General features: G+C 46.6%; 1 protein-coding gene across 2 annotated transcripts in view; it reads right to left on the minus strand.

Moving 5' to 3' along the window:
* SORCS3 (sortilin related VPS10 domain containing receptor 3) overlaps positions 1 to 16,177 on the minus strand; it is a 432,841-nt gene that overhangs the window by 69,489 nt on the left and 347,175 nt on the right. For both annotated transcript variants that reach the window (XM_090057528.1, XM_090057527.1), the window contains exons 10-13: positions 13,151 to 13,297; positions 12,488 to 12,590; positions 6,813 to 6,889; positions 6,612 to 6,703 (exon numbers count right to left, since the gene is read on the minus strand). In XM_090057528.1, coding sequence (XP_089913654.1) covers positions 6,612 to 6,703; positions 6,813 to 6,889; positions 12,488 to 12,590; positions 13,151 to 13,297 — 419 coding nt within the window. The remainder of the gene's footprint in view (positions 1 to 6,611; positions 6,704 to 6,812; positions 6,890 to 12,487; positions 12,591 to 13,150; positions 13,298 to 16,177) is intronic.

A 16,177-nucleotide genomic window follows, 5' to 3' on the forward strand; every position in this document is an offset into this window, starting at 1 on the left:
CGCTTGTACACATGACGGGGGTTTGGTCCTTAGGGCTGCCGTCTATGCCCCCTAAATTGAAACAGTGGGTTTTTAATGGAAACAGCGGGGTTTTCTTTTTCCATCACTGTTATGGTGAGGGGTCTGATCCTTTTTTTATGGTGAGGGGTCCAATCCTTTTTTTTTTCTTTCTGCAGAGCATGCCTGTGACCAGGGAGTGAGTTGCCAGTGGGCCGAGCAGCCCCTGAGCTGCAGAGGGCCCTGCTCCTTTCTTCCACAGCAGTGACACCCCTGGGGCCACTTAGGCAGGCCACTAGTGGGCTGGATGCTGTCCCAGCTCAGATCCACCCAGCCCGATCCAACTCTTCCATGACCATGAGCTGGGGAAGCACTTAGCCCACTAGTAGCCCACCCAGGCAGCCCCCAGGGGTGCCACCACCGTGGAGGGAAGAACCAGGGCTCCCCACGGCTCAGGGGTCACTCAGTCTGTTGGCTGCTCACCCCCTGGCTGCAGGAGAGGGGGCTAGGCTCCATCAGAAAAAACAAAAGGATCAAGCCACTCACTGCCTTCAGTGCCTGCTGAAGGCAGAAGCAGTGAGATGCCTGACCCTTTTTTCTGCAGAGCCTGCCCACCTCTCCCACACCCAGGGGGTGAGCTGACTAATAGTTGCAATGCATCATGGCAAACTAAACTACATCGGGATGTAGTTTACTTTGCAACAATGCAAACTCATTTAAAATCCCCCAAACTCCTGCACATGTACCGTGTGATGCCATTAAGCCATACAAAGTGACATTTTCATCACATGTACATGGTGATGGTGTCATGTGTACAGGTACCCTTTGGCACCATTACTCAGGCAATTACACAATTTTGAAGGCTCAGGAAAGACAGCAGCTGGGTTTTTAAAGAGGTGGTAATCCTTGATTTCGCCCCGTCATTAATGCATGCTCTCAGAGTGCTGTGAAGAAGTCAAGCGCCTGATGCAGTTCTTAAGAATCGAAAAAGGTCCATGGTTTCCTAACTCAAACTGGAGCTGAGATGCAAACAGCAGCACCTAAAGCATGACAGGTTCACAGTTGCCATCCTCACTTTGGGGAGAGGTAGTTAAGTGCAGCAGAGAAAAATGCATCGCTGCAGATGTGGCCCAGTGCTTGCAGCAGGGGACAGTGCATCCACCTCAGGCCTGCGGTGACTCGCTTTGCCCATCCTTTCCTCTAAACCACGGACTTGAATGCTAATCCTCCTCAGGGGGCTCTGTGGGGTTTAGTTCATTACTATTAACTATGTGCTTTCTGAGTGGCAGGTGAAGCACGCTACACTGAACCAAATTCTGCTCTCAGCTCCCCCCAGGCAGCTCTGCCGACTTCAGCGAGGTTGCCCTGGAAGAACAGAGAGCAGAATCTGCCCTCTATCCACTGGGAGATGGACTGTGCCCAGGTAACATCAGCAAACAGGCAGTGGATGGTAATCGCATTCAGACACGATGGCTCAGTATCCTAGAACTAATTGCCAGGAGCCAGTGGACCTGGGGTGGAGTCTCGCTTGTTTTTGAAATAGTCTGGAAAACTCAAAAGCTTGTTTGTGCTCCTGGATTCCTTATCCAGTGGTTTCCGCCCGATTCCTCCCACAATTCTGTCTGCAAAGGAAAATAAAGAGGGGAAGGCGAAGATTTCTCGGGTCCAACTTGATTAGGTCCCCTCTCACCAGGACCATTTCAGAGCTCTCTGTAATTACAGCAGGCGCCCGGGCTGTGAAAGCTGACAGATAACCCTGGATGGGCCTTACTGCAGAAAGGAGGAGGAACAATTTCTTCCTGCATCAGCAGGAAATGTTTCTCACTTCAAAGCAAACATATTTTCAAAGAAGGGAAGCTTGGGTGAGAATTGCTCTCCAGTTCTGGCAGGGCCACATCTGCAGCATTTGATATTGGTGCTTCTGCAAAAAGCAGGTGTATTCCCCTGGTCCGTGCGTTCAGCGTATCCATCTTCATGTCGGGTCCATCACAGCGGTCATACATAGCAGTGGCAGTAACCTTTAGGGCAAGCAAGCCACCACGTAAGCACTGCACCCTCCCCAAGTGCTACTCCAAGCCCCTTCCCAGGCCTGATCTGATGCTCTGCCTTCGGCTCCCTGCCATATCTGCTGCTTTATTCCCTGCTCCTTTCCTGATCTGCTGCATGCCATGCAGAGAGGCTGGGTGACACTTGGGGCGCACATGCTGCCTGCTGGCCACCGCCAATTTACAGAGCCTGGCTTTTTAGCCACTGAAACTTAAACTTTTAGCAGTGGAGGCCTCATGTTCAATCTTCAACAAAAACTGGCAGCTGCCACACAGGTTTCTGGAAAGCGGCAGGATACTTGAGGGGGAAGAGGGTGGAAAATGTTCTGCATGGGCTATTCTATTTACAAACCTCCAGAGCAATAGGTTTCCCTCTCCCTTAGGGAAAAGGGACTGCAACCCTTCTTATATCTTAGGGCAAGCTGGAGTAGTTGGGCCTGCTAGATGAGTTATTGGAAGGATGTGGGAGACCCTGGACATAAGGCTGATTAAGGATGCCTTATGTCTTTCCATTTGATCCCATGATGCTTACCACGGTGGCTGTGCGTGAGTACATGCATGGGTGCACTCGGTGCTTCTATACTGGCTTCTATCCCATCCAGGAGAGCACAAAACTGCTAACTCTCCCTCGGCCTAAAGAAGGGTGTGTGTACCCAAAAGCTTGCAAAGAACAATTTTTCCAACGATTTAGCTTGTCTAATAAAAGATACCGTATCCACCCAAAGAACCCTGTCTGCCTCGGTGCTTCAGGTACTTTGCAGGCTGGTATGTTCGGGTTTTATTTTCCCCTTCATTCTTCAGTCCTGAGTGCCTGTGCCCTGTGGTGGGGGGGCTCACATCGCTCATGGCTTGCTCCTGCATTTGCTGATGCATTCGGGGGCCTAGGCGTCTTCATGCTCTGCCTGCCTGCTTATCTACCTAACTAGCGTTTCAATTTCTGGGGAGCAGCATGCTTCATTAGCTTAGTCCAAGTTCCCTCTGCTTTTCAATTATCAACCCCTCTTTTCTCCAGGATGAAACTTATTGCACAATGTCTCAGCCTGAGAATGAATAGGTATATGTACTCTTTAATCTAGGCAGCCTTTCCTATTCAGCAGCCACCTAGTGAAGTAATATGATGCAAATCCCAAAGCCCCTGCAGGTGAAATGGGGACGGACCTGTTAGAGTTGACAGCAATGATGACTCTAAATAATTATTTATCGAGGAGAGAGGGCTGGGTGTTCAGTCAGGCGCATGCAGCTGTATCAGGCTAAATGAAACAAGGAAATGCTCGAGAGGAAATTCTCCACGGCAGGAGAAGGGCAGTTGTCTACCCGCCTACGGTTAGTCATTGTGTACATCCAGGTGTGTTCAACTTAAATACTCTCCCACACATGTACCTACACCCAGATATAAATAGCCTCTCACTTACAGAGTGCAGCCTCACTTGCCCAGTCAATGGGACTGACTATGGAGGAGGGTGCTGCTGAATCCCAGGGCTAGGCTTGAGTGGAAGGGTACACTGGTAACAGGGCAGTTAATGACTAGGAGATAATGATGTAAATGGCCTGTTCTTAATTATAGGCCAGCATTGAACCCTGCATAGCAACTGAGCGTTTATCGCCAGCTGTAACACCTTCCATGGGTATGCCTGGAACAGTCTGCAAGGTATAATCATAGAAATAATAGAAAATGAGGGTTGGAAGGGACTTCAGGAGGTCACATCTAGTCCAACCCCAGGCTCAGAGCAGGACCAGCCCTAACTGGATCATCCCAGCCATGGCTTTGTCTACCCTGGTCTTAAAAACCTCCAAGGATGGAGACTCCACCACCTCTCTGGGTAACCTCTTGCAGTGCTTCACCACCTTTCTAGTGAGAAGATTTTTCCTAATATCCAACCTCAACTTCCTTTGCTGCAGCTTGAGCCCATTGCTCTTTGTCCTGCATCTGCTTCCACTGAGCAAAGTCCCACTTCATCCTCTTTGGACCCCTCTGCAAGGAGCTGAAGGCTGCTATTCAATCCCCCCCTCAGTCTTCTCTTCTGCAGACTAAATAAGCCCAGTTTCCTCAGGCTTTCCTCTTAAGCCATCCCCCAACCCCCTCACCATTTTTACTGCCCTCCACAGGACTCTCTCCAATTTGCCCACATCCTTTCTGTAATGGGGGCCCAAAACTGGACAGAGGACTCCATCCATGTGGTGCTCAGGCCTATTGGCTTATAAGAGCTGTTTCCAAATTCGGTCCTTCAAGGCTAAAGGATGAAACCACCCCCCACCCACCCACCCCAGTTATACTTTTTCACCTAAAGGTTGATAATAAGGGCATGTGGGTGTCCTTTTGAGACTGAACAGTAGTCCAAACATTTTGGGGATTTGTGGCTTTTAACATTCATCACTCAAGAATTAAGCTTTTGTACATTACCCTCCAGGGAAAGTGCGTTCATCTTGAATGAGGACTAGCAGAATCTGGCCTCTCCCTGGCATTGTGCACATGCAGATGCTACGGTCCTGTGTCCTACAGGGACCTCTGCACAGGTAGCCTCTTCTGACCATGTGCACGGATGAACCAGAGATTAACTCCAGCGTGCCCCCTCTTCCTTGTCTTAAATACGTGTTTCTTGGAAAGGCAATAGCAACCATAGCCTTGAAGACAAGGAAAGTCTCCCTTGGATTGGGCTCTACCACCTGGAATAACAACACAGTCTAGCTCACCTATAGTGCTTTTCATCTGACACGCTCCAAGTGCTTCCAGTGGAGTTCAGTGTCATTATCTCCATTTCCCAGGGGAAGCTGAAACACGGGGGACTGGTCCATGGCCATCCAGCAGAAAGGCTGGGACTAGGATTCAGGTCTCAGGTATCCCAGCCCAATGCTTCAGCCATGGGTCTACAGTGCTGCCTTCTCAAGGAGAAATGCATTGGACCGCACAACTTGCTGGGGAGATTTTCTGTTCACTTGCTGAGCCTGATCATTTATTTTATTTTCTGGTCCCAAATACTAATCCTGGAGTGAAAGACTCTTGACTCCCAGTCAAAAACTTTGCCCACTGAACCATCCCTTCCACTCAGAAGATCTTAGAAAAATCCAGAATACCACTATTTAACTTGCAAAAGGAAAAGAAAAAGAGAAGGGGTATGACCCACACATGTGCTGCCTTCTCTACATGGGGGAATGGCATGGACTCATGAAGTGTGTGTTGCATCTATCTCCTGTGGCTGACTCACATATGGTGGCTTATGTTGGAATCATTATAGGGTCATTTGACCGGTTATGGTGATGAAGTCAGACGTTTTGACATGAAGAGGGAACTATCAATGGTCATTTTTGTATACTAGAAACATCATGGTGCAATGAATTAAGACTGAGCCAGAGTTTTGAATTCCTTGGCTTCTGCCTAAAGGTAACTTAACTGAAGGGCTGTGTGTGATAATGACTCAGGTGGAGGGGACCTTAGTACCTCATTATGGCTATCAAACATCATTACTTTCTTTTTCTCTTCGATTTAAGGCCTTATTCCCTCAGTGGATGCACCGCGTGAGGACACACAAGTGCCTATCAGCATCAAGCTGAGGGATGACTCATTCCCACAGGAGCCTGACCCTCAGCTCAGAAGGTGATTTCTGTTTAATTTCCTTTGTGTCAACTTTTAAAGGCGGAGAGGTCAATCCATTAGGCGGTCCTCTGCTTCAGCGGAGAGCTAAGTCTGACAGCAATGCTAATTCAGACACCTCTCTGTAGACATAAGTGCCAGTGGTGAAGCTCAGCTCTGCAACTCGACTCCCCACAAAGTCCAACTTTTAGTGGAGGGGGTGGTGGAGCATCTCCAGTGCTGCGGCTTCCTAGTCTTCTGTACGGTGAGAGCTGAGCCCCCGTAGCAGACGGCCCCAACCCACTGCTGGTGAGCACACCAAAAACCCAGGTCTCAAGGGAGGTGCCAGGGCACCCCAAAGGCAGCTTCACTGCTTCAATTCTGGGGCTGACAGATATGGAGCATGAGTAGGTGGGTGGTACTCATTGCCGTGGTGGTAAGATGGAGCTCTTTGCTGTTACAGTGTAGACGGGACTATCCCTTCGGCAGAGCGCTATTCTCCCAGGCCTACCCTCCCCTCCTGATTCTACTGGCGAACATCAACTCCTTTTGTGCCGCTTCCAGGGTTAACTTGTATGGGGTGGTAGCAGTTAAGTGTCTTCATATTTCTAACACGGTCTACCATGCTGACTCCTTGCCCTCCCTGCCACACTTTGCCAGTCTTGTTTATCTAGATCCAGATCCTGTGTATGGATGCATATGGGATAGGAATGCACTGGCTAGATGCTTTAGCAAAAATGTAAGCTTTAAGTTATCCAAAGCAGGGTCAGTCTCTTATTATGGGCATGTGAAGCTTGTAGCACAAAGGTCCCCTGATAGAAAATAGAAAGATGTCAAAAAAACAAAAAAAAAAGGAGATAAACCATGGCATATTGGGATCTGCAGGATCAGGATTTTGTGGTTACTGAAGAGAGTCCATCAGAAAATAGTACTTAAGTATTAGACAATGCAAAGTTAGCACCCACCAGAGAATGGTCTCAAAGCCAGGGAAATAGCCTTACCACAAGTGCCGGATGGGCATTGAAGTGTGCTTCATGGCCACAAGTGCCCCTCCCCAGTCAAGATACCACACATTGTATTCTTCCTCGAAGATCTGGAAATGAGTCAGGTACAGAGTGAACGTTATCAGCCAACTTAGGCCCAAAGAGTGGAAGATAGGATTTGCAAAAGGCAGCATTTCCCTCTCCAATTCATGACTGTACCTGTCTCCATGAGTTCCCTCCATCAGAAGAGACAAACATGCCAATATCAGCATATGACAGTTCGGAGCCGATGTTCCCTGAAATGCAAGTGGATTTGGTAAGTTCTTGGGTGGATGGAAGGGAATCGTGTTTTCAGAAAATCAGGGGTAACAGGTTTGACCAATGATCTTTACTGCCTTATTTCCAAGGTCATATGAAATCAGTAAGGGCCAGGCTGAGAGATTAAAGTTATGAAAATACTGCGAAGACCAAAATGGTAAATAGTTCTAAAGTATTCTAAAGTAAAATAAAATAAAATATTAAAAAGTGAAATTAGGTAAAAAAAAAAAAATTACGTTTAATTAAAAATTAAAAAGTAAAATAAAGGCAGCCATGTTGAAGCCAGAGCCAGCTCCCAGCATTTGGAACTCTGGGCTCCGGCCAGCCCCCTAGTGGCTGGGCAGATCTAGGACTAAATTCCCTGCACTAAAGTGGAGTAATGCATCCACACATGTGTTAATCCACATTAACTAATCCCACTTAAATTTGATACTTGGTTTGGGCAGGTATTGAATTTAGGCTAACATAATCTAAAACTGCCATTTTTTAAGCTCCATTAAGGGTGCGCACATATAGACACATGCCCCTAATATAGCTTAAATTGGGCTAATCCACATTAAATGACCATGTGTAGACATACCCATTATGATCTTAAGTTATAAAGCAGCACAACAGAAAACTTATACACTGAGTCATCCAGTTCCCAACCCCTAATGCTAAGATTATTTTTTAAAGTAGGGTTTATTTTCCCTGCATTATGAAAAAAGAGCTAATATTTTTTCTTTAAAAATAGCAAAAAGAGAAGATTCACTCCTACACATCTGTAACTTCAACAGGAGCACAATAAAAACACACTAATGAAAATGTTAATTGAGCTCCTGACATTTAATATGGCAAAGGGAGGAATTAGAGCCCAGATGTATCTTGACACGTTCCCATCAGCATCATAGAATACAGCAAGGCAAGTTGTTGTGACACTCCTGTTTCCAAAAATAAAACCTCGAGAGCAAAATTGCGAGGTAATACAAGAAAGGCTTTGCAATCTGCGCTAACATCAAACTTCTGCAGAACTTCAGTACATCTGGTCCGGTGTCCTGTCGTAGTCAGCCATAGCCAGTGTCATCTGCTATAGAAGAAGCTACCAAGAACCCTACAAAAAACAGTTGTGGGATGACCTGTTCCTTCAGAAGATATTCTTTTTTACCCTAAAGATTTAGAAGTTGGTTTATGGCATCATGCATGACTTCCAAATGCTGTGGTCATGGGAAAAGTTACAGAGAATGAAGTTGGTTATGTGTATTTTCATACCCAAACTTCAACATTTGGAAGCCAGCTGTCCAGTGAGGATTTTGTGGCTGGCAGCACCGGTATGGGAGAGTATGTGAATGTTGGCAGTGTATTGCTACTGCTTCCAGTTGGTTTCCTTTCTGTAGCTATTTCACTAATACCTTCTCCCCTCCACCCCACAGTCTCATTTGATTCACAGCCCACACTAAACTTAACTGAAAGGCTCCTGTACAGAATTTGGTCCATCCAGGAGTGGAACAAGATGCTGTTTCCAGTGAACTTAGATCTAGACTGGAGCTCCTGCCAGTCTCCTAGTAGTGAAGCTAGTGGAGGGGCGGTGCACTTCCAGACAGTGTCTGTGAGAGTAAGATTGTGATGAATCCTTTGTCTGCACTGATGGACTGCTACAAGACCAGTGGTTGACACTGGTTAACAGAAACAGATCCATCAATCCCCACCAGGTTAGCCACTTTATTTGCACAAGGCAAGAGAAATAACAAATAAAACTTTTAAAGGTTAATTATTGTAAGAGGGAAGTTTTTACCCGAAGCAATAACAGATGGAAAAGGATCTCATTGTCTAGCACTCCAGACTATTGCCCCAAATCTTAGGGCTCCTATACACATTTGTGGAACTGGATCTGACATGCTGGAAATCCAGCTCATTGGATCAGACTGGATTAACCAAGTCTGCTGGAGCCTGGAAATTGATGTGCTCTGGCAGCCTTCCACGTCACGTGTTTCAGCGTCCCGGCGCGTCTCCATGCTGAAAAAATAGCAGCAGGGCGCTTTGAAATAAAACATGTTCAATGAGCTTTAGTTCAAAGTGCCCCATTGCCATTTTTTCAGCACGGGGATGCATGGGGACTCTGATACACATGACAAGTGGGTGCTTTTAATTTGCATGGCTTGCTAATTAAAGCACCCAGCACCACATCCTGCAGCATGTGTAAAAATGCTTGCATTGTCTTATGGCCTCTGGCACCTTATGTGCTTCCTTTAAAAAAATTCAGTAATTAAAAATAAAAGTGACGGTGCTCACTGATTTTGCATATGCTCTCTCTAGCAACAGGTGGCCTGTCAGCACTGAAGGTCAGCTTGGACAAGCACAGGGGAGCCTGCATGTTCAACCCAAATCTGTGGGACCTGGAACATTGAGTTGGAAATTGGATGGTACTTTCCTTGCTAAAAGTTGGGCCATTAACAGTGCAGCCCAAATTCCAATCCCCTTTCGGTTTTACATGAGAAGGTGGCACTTAAACAGCACACGCAGAAAGGATCTGCTCTGGCTACTAACCTCTATCCCACTCTGGAGGGTGTGTAATTTGGCATTATTCATCGAAACGTTAGCTGCAGAATAATCACATCTAATATCAAGGAGGAGCACTCTACCCTTTAGCTCAAGAGTGTAGTGAGGAGGGCACCTACTTAGGAAAAAAAAAGACCTAGGTTTTAGACCCCTCTCACTTATATATTCCACTTCCTGCCAAAGTGCCCTAATCACAAGGCTGTAGGCTAAGCAGAGTTAGAGACACCCTCCATCCAGACAATACCCTGGGCATAGGAATGGACAGGACTGGAAGAAATGGATTTAAACCAAACGTCTGCATTTGTCTGTAGGGTATGTATATCAACATCAAATTGTGCTGACTGAACAGAACCTAACTAAAAGGACCATGCCATCTGCATTTAAGCTGGTACAATAAAATCACAGAACTGAAAGGACCCTCTGGAGATAACATCTAGTCCATCTGCCTGCTCAAGGCAGACCCAGCCCTCTTTAAACCAACCCAGACTCATGTTTGTCGATCCCAAACTTAACAACTTCCAATGGAGAAGATCCCATATCCTGTCTAGGAAACACATACCTGTGCTCAGCCAGTCCCAAAAAACTCATATTTTTCCAATACTGCATTTACTCATTCGTACCCTGTCTCCACTTCACACTAAGAGGTCAGAATAAAAACACCAACAGCAAAACAGAGCTCTGCATACTGCCACATCTCAGTGGAAATTCATACCAACCCCTCACTAAAATGGAAAAACTTCAAGCTACAACTAACATGAACAGCACAAAACTGGTGGGTAAGGGTGGACTAGCCTAAAAGAACTGGAGTTAACTTAAGACATGTTTAAGCTACAGGACAGCCCCGGTTATCCAAACCCCTCTGGAAAGTGCCCATGCAAAAACCACCTGGATGGCCGAATTTGTCGTGAGAAGTGAAACCGCCACATCTTGTAGGGATGATACATGCTAGCACCAGATGCGTAATGCAAAGCCATCCCAAACTCAAAATATGAAATACAGTAGAGGTGGGAAGCGAACAGATGGTTACAATATACCAACCATTCCAAATTACTAAAACAAAGTTATCTGTCAGAAAGTCGAGGGTTTGGATGACCAAGAAGATAGTGTATTGCATAATAGTATAATCCAGGTGCCGTTCACTTTTACTCACTCGTGTGTAGGCCCATCGCGGTCAACAAGACCGCATAGGTGAGTATGTGTGGGACACCAGGAGCGAGGGGTCTGCTCCGGAGAGCACGCTGCCATGCTAGCATCTCTGTGAAACAGCCTAGCAGCTTGCCCATTACATTTGCAAGCCATCCACATCGAAAGCCATTCAGAAAGCACTTTGTTACCCCCAAACAGCTCCCACAGAGCTAAGCATTGTGGAAGCTTTGAGTAGGGTTGGGTTGTTATGTCCATCCTGATTAAGCTGCCTACTGTGAGCGAGCAAGGGAAAACAAAAAGGGGCTGAGATGGCTGTCAGATTAATTACCATGGGTCAGCCATTGTTGGCATTCAGACTTACAACAGCCTGTCATTAGAGAGCTGTGATCTGCCAAAACATGGCTTCGCAGAACAACACCACAGCAATGGCCCTGTTGTTGAAGTGCTCTCCAGTACCAAGGGGAAGAGCAGTTCATGAACTCTATGCAGAGACAAGGAGGACACTGGAAATACCCAACTTCACAAGTGTGCATACAAGGGGTAACTCGCATTTCACTAGTGTAAGAAATTACCAGACACAAGACAGAAAAAACCCCCAAATAAACCCTTTGCCCAGTCTACAAGAGAGTTATTTCTGAAAGTACCAAGCAGTGGAAACACCACCAGTTTCATTTGTATTTCCGCAGCCATTTCCTTAAGGCAAACAGGACATCACCACACCTTGTGGCAAGGTGTGGGACTGTGCAAGTTACTCCAGATTAGCTGCACATTCCTGAGCCTAGTGTCATTTATAGAAAACCTCTGGAAATCAGACCACAGATCTGTCCGTGCCCATAGTTACGCTGTGCCCGAAGCTTAGGCCGCGTAAGTTGTACACACCAGCTGGAAACCTGGCCCAGCATCCACCTCACAGGTGTAAATTAAATTCATTCTTCTAAAGCCAATGGGTTAGCACCAGTGTGATGGGTGTATTTACAATTTCACACAAGGATATACATGTCACGGTGGGATATGCACATATGTGTCTCATATACAAAAATAGAGCTGGAAGGGACCTGAAAAGCTACGGGGAAATTATCTAGTTCCATCCCCTGCTTAAGTTATGACTGACCCTGTCTAAACTATCCCAGTGTGTCTAAGCTGTTCTTTAAAATGCCTAAGGATGGAGGTTTCACAACCTCTGGGCAGTCTATTCCAATACCTTTTCTACTTTGGAGATCTCAGACCAACAGCAGAGTCTCCCAATGCCTGAGGAAGGGTGTTTGTGCCCGAAAGCTTGCAAAGAACTTTTTCCCAACTATTTAGTTGGTTTAATAAACGATATCGCATCTACCCAAAGAACCTTGCTCACCACCTTCAGCACGAGAAACTTCTTCCTAATAGCCAGCTTGATTTAGGACCATTACTACTTGTCTCTAGTGGACACAGAAAATAGTCTATCACCATCCTCCTTATAATCACTCTTGGGGTATCTGAAGACTCATCCAAACCCCACCCAGGCTTCTCTACTCCATGCTAAATAATCTCAGTTCTTGCAACCTCTCATCATAAGCCAAGTTTTCTAGCTCTCTAATCATTTCTGCTGCTCTGCACTGTGCTCTTTCCAAGTTGTGTAAACCTTCCTTGAGGGGTGGTTCCTGATACTATATGCAGGGCTACAGATGGGGTAGGATAATACCCAACTAAAAACATCCAGAGCTGAGTGAAAAAAATGCACGCATGCAAAGTCTCTCAGCCTCGCCTGCCCTCTCACTGCTAATCCATCCCCAACACAGACAACCCCCTTTAGCTTCCACAACCACCGAATAGCTTGATGTAACCACTGTTTAGCAGCTAACACTTGCATCTTGGTAAGGCAAGGATGAGCAGCACAGAAATACAAACAAATTCCTTACCTGTAGCTACCAATAGCCCTGGAGCAGTTTCCTTGCTGGAAATACTTCCTGAAGTATATGGATTCTCTGAGATTTGCAAATGCAGGTGCAAGGAACAGAAGGGCTGCAGATGGGAAGAGAAGGTAAAACAGAATTATTAATATGTAAAAACAAAGATGAGAGGAAAGTGAGCTCCTGGCTTAGTCCTCAGTGCTGATGAGCGATGCTGACATCCTTCCAAGGATGTCCCTCTCTGGACTCCATGAGCACTGACAGTGGTAAGTAATGGGGTATGAACAGTCTCACAAGAAACAGCATGCAGGCACCTAAGGGCTGGAGGAACCCTTGTGATGAATAACAAGAAAGCACATTTAAACATGTTGTCATCCAGCGCTAGGTCTCTTGCGGTTTCCTCCTGGATGCCCAAGTTTTCTAACTGAAATGCTTCGGCATGTATTACTCAAGAGGTCAAGCGATCCGATCAGAACACCCCCCCTGGGATTTTAACATGTATGCAAATAGAAACCAGCTTCAGTAGCTTAAAGCAAAGGAGTCAAAAGGGGGAAGGACTTCAAGCCAATACACTGGCAGGATTCCAGCAAGTGTTTTGCCTTGCTGGGGGCTCTGGGATGAAGCCCTTGCAGGGCTTTGTTCATCGCACTTTGGAAAAGTCCTGCCACTGACCATCTGGCACTGCACCGGGTCCCCTCGGAGATCAGTGTCCGGAGCCTGCACCAGCCGCCAGTCTCTGCCCTTGTTGTAGGTGATGAAAGTCTTTATTTGGTCCTCTATCTTCTTGTTCGCCAGGAATACACCTTTGATCCCTGCTACCTAGGAAAAATGGAGAGAGATGAAAAACCACATCGGCCAAACAGGCCAGAAGAAAACTCAGGTTGGGACTCTCTGGAGTAATTCTCCACAAAAAAAAGTCAGCTCAAACTATGATAAACACAGGGGAAAAATAATTGCATTACTTATACGACAAGCAAATCTGGGAGCTGCCTACCAGGCCAGTACAGGTTTTTTGCTGCAGTACCATTGCAGCCTTACTCTATGAGAAGTGGGTAGATTAGAGAAGATAACACAGCCCTAGCATGGTGCCTATTTCTATAGGGTTTCCCCAGAGGCATACTCATTGGGTTGGTACACTGGGAATCACAGGATCCTAGAAAAGTAGGATTGGAAAGGACCTTCAAATGTCATTGAGTCTGACCCCCTGCCTGAGGTAGGATCCAAACCAAACCTACACTAATCCACTGTCTAACCTATAAGCAAAACTACACAATCAGCCCTGACACAACCACAAGACAACACTCTGACCTGTCCCAGGTAATGCAGGGGGACAATGTCCTGCTGCTGTTAAAAGACTCTCAAGACTGTCACGGAAGAGGGCCATACTCCCTGCTAAAGGGGAAGGCAAAAAAACCCACAGTTCATACCAATCTGGCCACAGGGTAAAACTCCTTCCTGTCCCCAATTATGGCGATTGGGTTGACTGTGGGCAGAGGGGCAAGATCCTCTAGCCAGGAACCTCTGGATTTAAGTCCCAGCCGGAGCTCTGGTACAGTCCAATCAAAATCCCCGACCGCAGCCAACACCCAACGCTTCTCAGGACGGCCAAAAAACCCCGCAAAAAAATGACACATAGCAGCTGGAGGGGAAAAATTTCCTATCTGACCCCACATGGCAACCAGCAAAGCCCAGAAGCGTAGGAAATAGCCATGGTAGAGCATAGGCAGAGCTACTCCTAAATCAACCCTGACCGAGCTTGTCCAACCTCTTCTTGAATATCTCCAATGATGGAGATTCCTCAAGTTCCCTAGTGTCTAGTCCACTGCCTTGCTGTTCTTCCTGATATCCATCTAAACCCACTTTCCTGAAAGTTCAAGGCATTGCTTTCAGCAGCACGAGAGAAAAGCAAGAGAGAAAGGCAGCCCATAGTTGAAGACCACTACAGACCCTGGCTGGTACCCAGAACCCAGGGGGTGGAGGCAGGGAAGCTCTAGGGTCCTCACAGCTATGGGCTTGAGCTGCCCTGAGCAGGGGAAGATGTCTCCTGCCAAAGAGCTAAACCTCTCATGTGCCCTCCTCACCCTTGCAAGTGCTGCTGAATCCCAGGGTGAACTGTGATACATAACCCTTAATTTGGAGGTGGAAGTGGGGGAGTTTAACCCCCTAGAGCCTCTCTGCCTCCAGCCCATGCTTCGTGCAGCTGGAGCAGCTGCGTAGCTAAGTCCACTCCACCTCCGTTCTCGCACATCCCACCCTTACCCACTCACGGTTAAGCTACTTGGGTCTCTGTGGTGGGATGAGCAGGCTCTAAGGGAGCACGACCAAGACTGAGGGAGCATGAAGGTTCAGCAGCTATTAGCTCTGGGGGGTGGGAGATGTGCTCTGCCCTACTCTTTACCCTACACATTTGCCCAGCACTCATCCAGGACTTCCCCTTCAATGAACATATAAAGTGAAGCTAATGCTTCTGAAATACAGATCTGGAGACTGATGTCCTCTCTGTATTCACAGGATAGCTATGGACCATGGAGCACGAGTGCAAGATTTCCGACGCTGACTTGCCAATGCACCTGAGACTTAATGTGGCCATTTTGAATGCAGAGAGGATTCTGGGGAGCTATATTGTGTCTGGTAGTTTAGCTCTCAAGAACTATGGTGACGTATGCTGACTTGGGCCCAATTAGTTACTGTGCAGTAATGCATGTGTAGACGTGTTACTGCACAGTAACATTGTATGTGTGGACTAACTTTACTCCCAAGTCAGTCCGCACACAGCATTACTGTGTTTTAATGCCTGCACGTACACGAATCAGTCTAAATCCGCTTACTGAGCAGTAAATTTACTGCACAGTAAATGCATGTGTAGACATGCCCTGTAAGCTGGAAAGAGGGACCATGGAGGCTGATTTACAAGAAAAAAAAATCTCTCTGCAAACATTAAAGCACCAGGAATCCTGATGCATCACAGCAACATAATTGACACTGCAGTCTGATTACTGAGTGCTTTATAATATGCCTCTCTATGAAACACAGAAATAGAGCAATATCTCTTACAGGAAAATTATCCCAATGCAATTTTATAACATGCGAGAAAGGCATCCAAAATTATGGCACTAAAGATTGGAATCAGTTTTGCAAATCTACAGGGGGGATAAAAACAAAATGCCCTACAAAAATACTGCCTAAAAATCAGTGAAGAGTCCCCTTCATCTCCTCTCTCAGGAATTCTTCCAGAAGTTGAACTTAGAATGTGGGTTTTTTTCCTGTGTTTGATCACAGTAATTTAAGAGTCTTTTTTTGGCCTCTCTTGCACTGATGGAGCCGTCACTGACTGGGGAAAGTGTCCTTCTGAAAAAGGGCTCACGTATGCGTTTAAGTGCCTGACTCCTACTGAAGACCTAAGGCTCAAAGGTAAATGCACACTTAGATGTTTCCTGAACCGGGGCTTCAACAAATAGTTTGTGAGCAGCTTGATTGCGTGGTGTCCAGGATGATGGTCCTGGTTAGACAGTTAGAAGTAAGAGCCACTGCTGTAGTAAAGTGGTGGTAAAATGGCTGAGGCATTTGCTATGGCTCCAAAGGCATGACTTTGAGCCTAGCTCTGGACTTGTTCCAAAGACTACACCAGCTGACCCTGCAAAGAGATATCACTCTCTTCCAGTTGCTGCCTGCAGAGGTTAACAGACAATGGTCCTGCTA

The sequence above is a fragment of the Crocodylus siamensis genome, chromosome 7, assembly GCF_052110815.1.
Source record: "Crocodylus siamensis isolate JL-2025a chromosome 7, ASM5211081v1, whole genome shotgun sequence".
NCBI lineage: Eukaryota > Metazoa > Chordata > Crocodylia > Crocodylidae > Crocodylus > Crocodylus siamensis.